Source organism: Triticum urartu, chromosome 4 (assembly GCF_003073215.2).
Source record: "Triticum urartu cultivar G1812 chromosome 4, Tu2.1, whole genome shotgun sequence".
NCBI lineage: Eukaryota > Viridiplantae > Streptophyta > Magnoliopsida > Poales > Poaceae > Triticum > Triticum urartu.
This window is the reverse complement of record NC_053025.1, coordinates 248,376,534-248,388,539: the sequence shown is the minus strand read 5'-3', so window position 1 is coordinate 248,388,539 and position 12,006 is coordinate 248,376,534. Positions and strand designations below refer to the sequence as shown.

Genomic DNA, 12,006 nt, shown 5'->3' with positions numbered 1-12,006 from the left:
GTGCCTCTTATACTGAAACCCTGGGTAGAAGGCAAACCCGGCTGATGTAAGAAAGGTACCCTTCTCTCATCCATCAGCTTATCTGGATTCAAACTTATCTTTGAAGAAAATACAGCATGGTGAGAGCAAGAAGTGGAAGGCCCAGAGTTCTGGACCAAAAGATCTTCACGAAGGTCAGTCTCTCCAGCTCTCTCCTCGCCGGGCTCATAGGCAAGAACAATTAAGTCCTACATCATCTTGTCCAAGAGTCGGCCAAATGAAGGCCCCGCTGGATCCCTCGGACCCGACTTATCATGCATCGTCGCCTTCATATTGCACATCTAGCACCAACTTACTCCTTGAATTTACCATAAACATTGGGTAAGTCTATCAAATTTGCCACGTTATCTCAGTTGTTCATTTCTCATCTGATATATCTTGATTGGAACAAGGCTAAAGCGACATCGAAGGAAAAGCCAAGTTCTTCCGTGGTTGCCACTAATGTGGAGATTGTTGGAAATATGCCCTAGAGGCAATAATATTGTATTATTATATTTCCATTTTCATAATTAAGAGATTATATTTCATGCTATAACTGCTATGATTTTGAAATGTGCGATTCAGTGGAAACTCATATGAATATGTGAACTGATGAGCAGTAAAATATAGGTTCCCGATCTTGCATCTAAGACTGGCTCAAGTGTTGTCAGTGATCATATTTTACGGATCTCAAGATGTCGTTAAGCGTAACAATAGTCGTGAAACAACATTGAGAGTATGACGTTAGAAGAACGATCATATTATCGAACCAATCTTGTTTATTACACTTTGAGAAAATATCGTTTGTAATCAATTGTTATAACAGGGAGGGTTACCATGTGTTTTAGTTCCTTAGACCATGAGAGTATCTTAGTCACTTCTTATCGTATGATGGACTTTGGGGTTTCTCAAACATCATCTGTAACTAGGTGATCATAATGGCAAGTTACGGGCTCATCGGAAAGTTTGACAAGGGACTGGATAGATCGAGAGTGGGATTTGCTCCTCAGACAATGGAGAGATATTGTTAGGGCCCTCTTAGTGTGACGACATCCATCAATGTCTGGCCAGACATAGGTGACTTTGTCATGGGGATGCCAGAATATGACAACGAGAAAGAAGAAGAAAACCGGTAACAAGGATAACAGTATAGCGAGCATGTGATGAGATCTTAATATCTTGAGGGTCAAACTATATTACTATTTGGTGAATTCCTTGAATTGAAATGATCAAGTTTTGCACACAAAAAAGCAAAATTTAGATGGGTCAAGACCCTTGCGGTAGGGTTGCACACCCTACCGTAAACAATCTTTAAGTTTCAGGTACAACACTGTTGCGGTGCCCTGCCCACCTACCGTCGGACCGGTAGGGTTGCGTAGCTTACCGCTAGGATGCTCGGCGGTAAGATTGCACAGTCTACCGCGAAGTTTTTACCCTCCCTAGGTATAGGTACTGTTGTGGAATCATCACGACAGGTGTCCTAGTGTGAGGACTTAATCGTGAGGCCAATTCATCTATGTGGTAGCTTGAGAGGGGTTGATTGGGATGAGAGACACGATGCGGATCAACACACAAGACAAGGATTTAGACAGCTTCGGGCCCCGGGAAACATCATCCGGTAATAACCCTACATGCTGTTTGTGGCTAGGTCTCATTATGCTCATGAGGGAGTCGCCGCGTAAGCCGGCTCCCCTTTAGTTGTGTCTAGCTTCAGCGATTATTTTCTCCTCCCCTCTTAGGGTGCCCTGCCCCTCCTTATATATGTTGAAAGGGCGGGTTACATGACTAGTCCTAGTAAGATTATGATTACTCTATTACAAATGGAGTCCTAGTCTTGCTTCCTGTGTAGGAGAATATTCTTTATGACTTTCCTCTTAATCCGGCCCATCATAACATGAGTCGGCCTTCTGGGCCTTGTGCCTTGTCATCCATCTAAAACACCCGCCAGGTCATCAATGAGTCTTCAGGCTCGTGAGTCGTCACACCAGTGAACCGTTAGACACGTGAGTCGCCAATCCTCTGATGGGTTACCAATGAAAGGCCAAGTCCGGCCGGGTCATATATCCGACGGGTTACACCGCGGGGTATAACCCCGACAGGTACAGTACGAGTTTGGGGGTTACATGCCCACCCTACCACATGCGACTGTGGCGGTAGGTTTTACCTACCTACACTGGCATTTCTGGCGGTAGGACGTTGACTCCGCCAGCCTAAACCATGAGATGACGTGACTGCCGTTAACCTTACCGTCAGGGGCCTCGGCGGTAGTCAGTTATACCCTACCGCCATCGACCCCGGCAGTAGGAAAAGGATGAGATCCTGGTTTTTTTTTAAAAGAGGGATTAAATCCAGCTAAATTATCACAAACGGGTGGAAACACTAAATTTGGCCGCAGGCCACCAGACCAGACCAGGACGGCTGGAATCGTACTTGCTTGTGGAAGGCAAACCTGCCTACGGCTGGCCCCTCTCTCTCCAAACCTACAGCGCGACGCTCGCCCACACTGTTCCGTCAGCGCAGCCGGGGGATACGTGGCTCCACGCGTGGCGCGACCCTGCCACGCCGCGCGCGAGCTGGGCGACGTCCGGAATCTTCAGGCCCTCGTATAAAATCCAACTACTCCCACGCCCAAACCGACAGACACCTAGTACCAGTACCGATCCTATCCAACCGCCGTCACGTAGAGCGCGTATAGGTCCCCAAGCTAGCCAAGCCACCTAACGTGCAAGGCTCAACTTTGCACGACCATGCAGTCCGTTTCCCCCACCCCCACGGCGACGGCTGTGCCTGTGCGCCCATCGTTGCGTGCCGTCCCGCGCTCGCTCGCTTCGGCGGAAAGGCTTGGGATGGGCCGTGCCGCGACATGCACCACCACGGCACTCGGCGCGCAGTGCGGTGGCCGGGCGGAACCGGTGGAGGCGCGCAAGGAGGACGGGCCCGTGCCTCAGGAGCGAGTCCGAGGGGAGGACGAGGCCATGGCCGGGGAAGACGAGGGCCGTAGCCCCACGGACTACGGCCGCCGAGCGCGCATCTTCGAGGAGAGCTCCCGGGTGTTCCGGGTCCTCAAGGAGCGCCGTGATGGGGACGGCGGTGCCAAGCCTGGTGCTGCCGCGACGCGCCATGGCTGAAACCAACACGCCCCATTCCCTCAGAGGACACGTCGCTCCTATAACTTCCTAACATCACGTTTTTCTCATGTACTTACTATGTATCTAGGCCGATCAATGTATTGAGGTTTTTTTCACGTTATCGATCTGGTAAAATGAATATCATCTCTGAAAAAGATGGATGCGATCAACTGTACCCGTCGAGGAAGCGGCTCAATAGTACACGGTACACCAAGTGTGCGTTGCCGCCTTAAAAAAAAGTGTGCGTTGCCGGCGCCGCCACACAAGTGTTTGAGTCAAAACTCTCGCTATGCGTGTACCGAGTGTTGCATAATTTTGCCTTCTTTGTCGGAAAGAAACGAGACACTCCAATAGCATCACCTCTTTGCCTCTCAATCCTTTATGAAAAGGAAAAAAGATCACTGTAATGCAATTTGCCTCTCAATGCTTTATGAAAAGAAAGATCACCGTAATGCAATTTGCCTTTCAATGCTTTATGAAAAGGGAAAAAAAATCAATGCAACATGAGGCTAACTCCAATGCACACCTCATCATGTCCGCATGTGTTTGTTTGGGGTAAACAAACAAAACAGGCTTTGTCCGCCTGCGTTTGTTTGGGGTAAACAAACAAAGCAGGCTTCCGTTTTCTATCCGCTTTCAATCCATTCCCGATTCAAGTTCGCGGACTCTACATGGCACCTGTCCATGTCCTTTTTGGCCCGCCCGTCGAGGATGCAGACATCTCTTTTTCTATTCTCCCATCCCGCCACTCGTGTCCATTGCCACTCTATAGCTCGGCTGCGCGCTTGCCCCAACCCTTGTCACAACCTTCGTTCCCTCGACGTTCTAAGCTATCCAACCATGGTCACCTGATTTGCGCACGCGGCGGTCGGGTTTGGAGTAAAGCCAGCCGGACTTAAGCTCGCCCGGCTGCGAGAGGCCGTGCAATGGACTGGCCGGGCACCGGGCCGAAAGGCACCAGCAAGGCTGCATGCAAGTAGTGAGTCCGCCTCTAGCCGCTTGGATCTACACCGTCAACGGTTAGCCGACAGATACACGAACGATCGTCGGCCGGGGCTCCATGCTGGCCCAAAGGCTCGTCGGCTCACCGTTGTCATTCATAAAGTGTGACGACTTGTGACGTCCCTGATTTGACCGTACACTAATCATAGACGCAAATGTGTACGATCAAGATCAAAGACTCACGGGAAGATATCACAACACAACTCTAGACACAAATAAAATAGTACAAACTTTATATTACAAGTCAGGGGCCTCGAAGCCTCGAATACAAATGCTCGAAGACACAAGAGTCAGCGTAAGCAAAATATCTAAATACAGACATAAATTAAACAAGTTTGCCTTTAAGAAGGCTAGCACAAAAGTAGTAACGATCGAAAAGGCAAGGCCTCCTGCCTGAGACCTCCTAACTACCCCTCGAAGCCGAACTCCATGTGGAATCATCCTCGGGATCCTCTGGCTTCTGGACTCCATCATATGATCGCAATAAACGGGAAAGGAGAAAGAAAAAGTAGCAAAGCAACCGTGAGTACTTATCCAAAGTACTCGCAAGCAAGGATCTAACTACATATGTATTGGTATCAATGAAATGGGTAGTATCTGTGGACTGAACAGCAGAATGCGAGAATAAGATGGGGATAGCTAGTCCTATCGAAGACTACGCTTCTGGCAGTCCCCATCTTGAAGCAGTAGAAGAGAGTAGATGGTAAGTTAACCAAGTATCGTCGCATAGCATAATCCTACCCGACGATCCTCTCCTCGTCGCCCTGTGAGAGAGCGATCACCGGATTTGTATCTGGCACTTGAAAAGGTGTGTTTTATTAAGTATCCGGTTCTAGTTGTCATAAGGTCAAGGTACAACTCCGGGTCGTCCTTTTACCGAAGGACACGACTATTCGAATAGATAAACTTCCCTGCAGGGGTGCACCACATTTTCCAACACGCTCGATCCCCTTGGACCGAACACACTTTCCTGGGTCATGCTCGGCCTCGAAAGATCAGCAGGTCACAGCCCCACCTATGCACAACAGAGAGGTCAGCACGCCGGTCTAAATCCTATGGCGCAGGGGTCTGAGCCCATCGCCCATTGCACACCTGCATGTTGCGAGGGCGGCCGGAAACAGAGCTAGCCTTCCTAATACAAGAGCAGGCGTTCCAGTCCAATCCAGCGCATGCCGCTCAGTCGCTAACATCACGAAGGCTTCGGCTGATACCACGACGACAAGTGCCCATAACTGTTCCCACGTAGTTTGTTAGTGCGTATAGGCCATTGGCCAGACTCAGATCAAGTACCAAGATCTCGTTAAGCGTGTTATTTTGAAGTAACTGCAGACGCTGACCAGGGCCAGGCCCACCTCTCTCCTAGGTGGTCTCAACCTGCCCCGTCGCTCCGCCACAAAGTAACAGTTGGGGGCCGTCAAGAACCCAGGCCCACCACTACTTGGATGGAATCACCTGCCCCTTCAGCCCCCATATCGGAATCACTTGCGGGTACTCTACGAGCCGACTCGACTTTAGTCACCACATGTATCACATATTATGTATATAAGTATATACCCGTGGTCACCTCCCAAGTGATCACGGCCCGATAGTATAGCATGACAGACGGATAAGAATGTAGGGCCACTGATGGAATACTAGCATCCTATACTAAGCATTTAGGATTGCAGGTAAAGGTAACAAAAGTAGTAGCAAAGACAGGCTATGCATCATAGTAGGATTATAGGAAAGCAGTAACATGCTACACTACTCTAATGCAAGCAGTATAGAGAAGAATAGGCGATATCGGGTTGATCAAGAGGGGGCTTGCCTAGTTGCTCTGGCAAGGAGGGGTCGTCAACAACATAGTCGATCGGGTACCAGCAGCGGCGTCAGTCTCGTAGTCTACCGAAGAGAAGAGGGGGAATAAACAATGAATACAATGCAAACAGATGCATATCGATGCAAGACATGACAAGTAACGATGCTAAGAGTGCCCTAACATGGTAGGAGGTGATACCAGCGAAGAGGGGAAACATCCGGGAAAGTATCCATGGAGTTTCGTGTTTTCAGATAGATGAACCAGAGGGGGAAAGTTGCGTGCTCGCTATGCTAGGGATGTGTGGCGGACAAACGGACTGCTACCTCTTGAGCACTGCGTTGGTTTTCCCCGAAGAGGAAGGGATAATGCAGCAAAGTAGCGTAAGTATTTCCCTTAGTTTTTGAGAACCAATGTATCAATCCAGTAGGAGGCTACGCGCGAGTCCCTTGTACCTGCACAAAACAAATAAATCCTCGCAACCAACGCAAATAGGGGTTGTCAATCCCTATAAGGCCACTTACGAGAGTGAGATCTGATAGATATGATAAGATAAATTTTTTGGTATTTTTATGATAAACATGCGAAGTAAAATAAAGGCAAAGGAAATAGCAAAGGAAATAACTAAGTAGTAGGAGATCAATATGATAAAGATAGACCCGGGGGCCATAGGTTTCACTAGTGGCTTCTCTCGAGAGCATAAGTATTCTACGGTGGGTGAACAAATTATTGTTGAGCAATTGACAGAATTAAGCATAGTTATGAGAATATCTAGGTATGATCATGTATATAGGCATCACGTCCGAGACAAGTATACCGACTCCTGCCTGCATCTACTACTATTACTCCACTCATCGACCGCTATCCAGCATGCATCTAGAGTATTAAGTTAAAAACAAAGTAACGCCTTAAGCAAGATGACATGATGTAGAGGGATAGACTCATGCAATATGAAGAAAACCCCATCTTGTTATCCTCGATGGCAACAATACAATACGTGCCTTGCTTCCCTTACTATCACCGGGAAAGGACACCGCAAGATTGAACCCAAAGCTAAGCACTTCTCCCATTGCAAGAAAGATCAATCTAGCAGGCCAAACCAAACTGATAATTCAAAGAGACTTGCAAAGATAACCAATCATACATAAAAGAATTCAGAGAAGATTCAAATATTATTCATAGATAGACTTGATCATAAACCCACAATTCATCGGTCTCAACAAACACACCACAAAAAGAAGATTACATCGAATAGATCTCCACACGAGCGGGGGAGAACATTGTATTGAGATCCAAAAAGAGAGAAGAAGCCATCTAGCTACTAACTATGAACCCATAGGTCTGAGGTGAACTACTCACACTTCATCAGAGGGGCTATGGTGTTGATGTACAAGCCCTCCATGATCGATGCCCCCTCCGGCGGAACTCCGGAACAGGCCCCAAGATGGGATCTCGTGGATACAGAAAGTTACGGCGGTGGAATTAGGGTTTTGGCTTCGTCTCTGATCATTTGGGGGTACGTGGATATATATAGGAGGAAGGAGTACGTCGGTGGAGCAACAGGGGGCCCACGAGTGTGGAGGGCGCGCCTGGTGGGGGTGGGCGCGCCCCTACCTCGTGGCCTCCTGTTTTATTGACGTAGGGTCCAAGTCTCCCTGGTCTTATTCGTTGAGAAAATCACGTTCCCGAAGGTTTCATTCCGTTTGGACTCCGTTTGATATTCCTTTTCTTCGAAACCCTAAAACAGGCAAAAAACAGCAATTCTGGGCTGGGCCTCCGGTTAATAGGTTAGTCCCAAAAATAATATAATAGTGGATAATAAAGCCCAATAATGTCCAAAACAGTAGATAATATAGCATGGAGCAATCAAAAATTATAGATACATTGGAGACTATCAAGCATCCCCAAGCTTAATTCCCGCTCGTCCTCGAGTAGGTAAATGATAAAAACATAATTTTTGATGCGGAGTGCTACTTGGCATAATTTGAATGTAATTCTTCTCAATTGTGGTATGAATATTTAGATCCGAAAGATTCAAGACAAAAGTTCATATTGACATAAAAATAATAATACTTCAAGCATACTAACTAAGCAATTATGTCTTCTCAAAATAACATGGCCAAAGAAAGCTCATCCCTACAAAATCATATGGTTTAGTCATGTTTCATTTTCGTCACACAAGAATGCTCTCATCATGCACAACCCCAATGACAAGCCAAGCAATTGTTTCATATTTTAGTAATCTCAAACCTATAAACTTTCACGCAATATATGAGCGCGAGCCATGGATATAGCACTATAGGTGGAATAGAATATAATGAGGGGGGTTATGTGGATAAGACAAAAAAGGAGAAAGTCTCACATCAACGAGGCTAATCAATGGGCTATGGAGATGCCCACCGATTGATGTTAATGCAAGGAGTAGGGATTGCCATGCAACGGATGCACTAGAGGTATAAATGTATGAAAGCTCAACAAAAGAAACTAGTGGGTGTGCATCCAACTTGCTTGCTCACGAAGACCTAGGGCACTTGAGGAGGCCCATTGTTGGAATATAGAAGCCAAGTTCTATAATGAAAATTCCCACTAGTATATGAAAGTGACAAAACAAGAGACTCTCTAACATGAAGATTATGGTGCTACTTTGAAGCACAAGTGTGGCAAAGGATAGTAACATTGTCCCTTCTCTCTTTTTCTCTCTCTTTTTTCTTTTTTTTTCTTTGGGCCTTTTCTCTTTTGTTATGACCTTTCTTCTTATTTGGGGGCCTTCTCTTTTTTTATGGCCTTTCTATTTTTTATTCCTCACTTGGGACAATGTTCTAGAAAATGATGATCATCACACTTCTATTTATTTACAACTCGATACTAGAACAAAAGATGACTCTATATGAATGCCTCCGGCGGTGTACCAGGATATGCAATGGACCAAGAGTGACATGTATGAAAGAATTATGAACGGTGGCTTTGCCACAAATACTATGTCAACTACATGATCATGCTAACCAATATGACAATGATGAATGTGTCATCATGAACAGAATGATGGAAAGTTGCATGGCAATATATCTCGGAATGGCTATGGAAATGCCATAATAGGTAGGTATGGTGACTGTTTTGAGGAGGATATAAGGAGGTTTATGTGTGAAAGAGCGTATCATATCACGGGGTTTGGATGCACCGGTGAAGTTTGCGCCAACTCTCAATGTGAGAAAGGGCAATGCACGGTACCGAAGAGGCTAGCAAGGATGGAAGAGTGAGAGTGCGTATAATCCATGGACTCAACATTAGTCATAAAGAACTCACATACTTATTGCAAAAATCTACAAGTCATCAAAAACCTCGGTACTACGCGCATGCTCCTAGGGGGATAGATTGGTAGGAAAAGACCATCGCTCGTCCCCGACCGCCACTCATAAGGAAGACAATCAAATAACACTTCATGTTTCAAATTTGCCACATAACGTTTACCATACGTGCATGCTACGGGACTTGCAAACTTCAACACAAGAATTTCTCAATTTCACAACTACTCAACTAGCACGACTTTGATATTATTACCTCCATATCTCAAAACAATCATCAAGCATCAAACTTCTCTTAGTATTCAAAACACTCTTAAGAAAATTCTACTAATCTTGAATACCTAGCATATTAGGATTTTAAGGAAATTACCATGCTATTAAGATTCTCAAAATAATCTAAGTGAAGCATGAGAGATCAATAGTTTCTATAAAACAAATCACCACCGTGCTCTAAAAGATATAAGTGAAGTACTAGAGAAAAACTATATAACTCAAAAGATATAAGCGAAGCACATAGAGTATTCTAACAAATTCCAAATCATCTATGGCTCTCTCAAAAGGTGTGTACAGCAAGGATTATTGTGGTAAACTAACAATCAAAGACTCAAATAATACAAGACTCTCCAAGCAAAACACATATCATGTGGCGAATAAAAATATAGCTCCAAGTAAAGTTACCGATAGAAGTAGACGAAAGAGGGGATGCCTTCCGGGGCATCCCCAAGCTTTGGCTTTTAGGTGTCCTTAGATTATCTTGGGGGTGCCATGGGAATCCCCAAGCTTAGCCTCTTGCCACTCCTTGTTCCATAATCCATCAAATCTTTACCCAAAACTTGAAAACTTCACAACACAACTTAAAGTAGAAAATCTCGTGAGCTCCGTTAGCGAAAGAATATAAAAGACCACTTCAAGGTACTGTAATGAAATCATTCTTTATTTATATTGGTGTTATACCTACTGTATTCCAACTTCTCTATGGTTCATACCCCCCGATACTAGCCATAGATTCATCAAAATAAGCAAACAACACACGGAAAAACAGAATCTGTCAAAAACAGAACAGTCTGTAGTAATCTGTAGCTAGCGCAAGATCTGGAACCCCAAAAATTCTAAAATAAATTTTTGGACTTGAGGAATTTATCTGTTAATAATCTGCAAAAATAATTAACTAAATATCACTCTCCAAATAAAAATGACAGCAGTTCTCGTGAGCGCTAAAGTTTCTGTTTTTTACAGCAAATTCAACAAGACTTTCCCCAAGTCTTACCAACGGGTCTACTTGGCACAAACACTAATTAAACACAAAAAACACAACCAAAACAGAGACTAGATAAATTATTTATTGCTAAACAGGAGCAAAAGCAAGGAATAAAAATAAAATTGGGTTGCCTCCCAACAAGCGCTATCGTTTAACGCCCCTAGCTAGGCATAACAAGCAAAAATAGATCTAGGTATTGCCATCTTTGGTAGGCAATCCATAAGTGGCTATCATAATAGACTCATAAGGTAATTTAATTTTATTTCTAGGAAAGTGTTCCATGCCTTACCTTAATGGGAATTGGGATCTAATATTTCCTTCCTTCATATCAATAATTGCACCAATCGTTCTAAGGAAAGGTCTACCGAGAATAATAGGACATGAAGGATTGCAATCTATGTCAAGAACAATAAAATCTACGGGAACATAATTCCTATTTGCAACAATAATAACATCATTAATTATTCCCATAGGTTTCTTAATAGTGGAATCCGCAAGCTGTAAGTTTAGAGAGCAATCATGAAAGTCACGGAAACCTAACAAATTACACAAAGTCTTTGGAATCGTGGAAACACTAGCACCCACATCACATAAAGCATAGAATTCATGATCTTTAATTTTAATTTTAATAGTTGGTTCCCACTCATCATAAAGTTTTCTAGGGATAGAAATTTCGAATTCAAGTTTTTCTTCATAAGATTGCATCAAGGCATCAGCGATATGTTTAGTAAACGCTTTATTTTGACTATAAGAGTGAGGAGAATTTAGCACGGATTGCAACAAGGAAATACAATCAATCAAAGAGCAATTTTCATAGTTAAATTCCTAGAAATCCATAATAGTGGGTTTAGCAACATCTAGGGTTTTAATTTCTTCAATCCCACTTTTATCAAATTTAGCATCAAGATCAACAAATTCCGAATTCTTGGAACGCCTTCTAGGTAAAGGTGGATCATATTCAGTCCCATCATTATCAAGATTCATATTGCAAAACAAAGATTTAATAGGGGACACATCAATAACTTTTAGATCTTCATCTTTATTTTCATAGGAACTAGAAGAACACGCTCTTATAAAGGCATCTTTCTTACCACGCATCCTAGCAGTTCTTTCTTTGCACTCATCAATGGAAATTCTCATGGCTTTGAGATACTCATTGATATCATGCTTAGGTGGAATAGATCTAAGTTTCAAGGAACCAACATCAAGAGCAATTCTATCAACGTTCCTAGCCAAATCATCAATCTTAAGCAATTTTTCTTCAATCATAGCATTACAATTCTTTTGCGAAGTAATAAATTCTTTAATATTAGATTCAAAATCAGAGGGCATCTTATTATAATTTCCATAAAAATTGTTGTAGGAATTACCATAATTATTAGAGGAATTACTAGGATAAGGCCTAGGGTTGAAATTTCCTCTATACGTGTTGTTACCAAAATTGTTCCTACCAACAAAATTCACATCCATAGATTCATTATTATTCTAAATCAAAGTAGACAA

General features: G+C 43.9%; 1 protein-coding gene across 1 annotated transcript; it reads left to right on the top strand.

Annotated features, from left to right (window-relative positions):
- The first annotated feature begins 2,658 nt into the window (after positions 1-2,658).
- On the top strand, positions 2,659-3,314 carry LOC125553795. The gene has a single exon (XM_048717494.1). It carries the CDS (start codon positions 2,766-2,768, stop codon positions 3,144-3,146), a length of 381 nt encoding a protein of 126 aa, XP_048573451.1. The 5' UTR covers positions 2,659-2,765; the 3' UTR covers positions 3,147-3,314.
- The last annotated feature ends 8,692 nt before the right edge of the window (positions 3,315-12,006 follow it).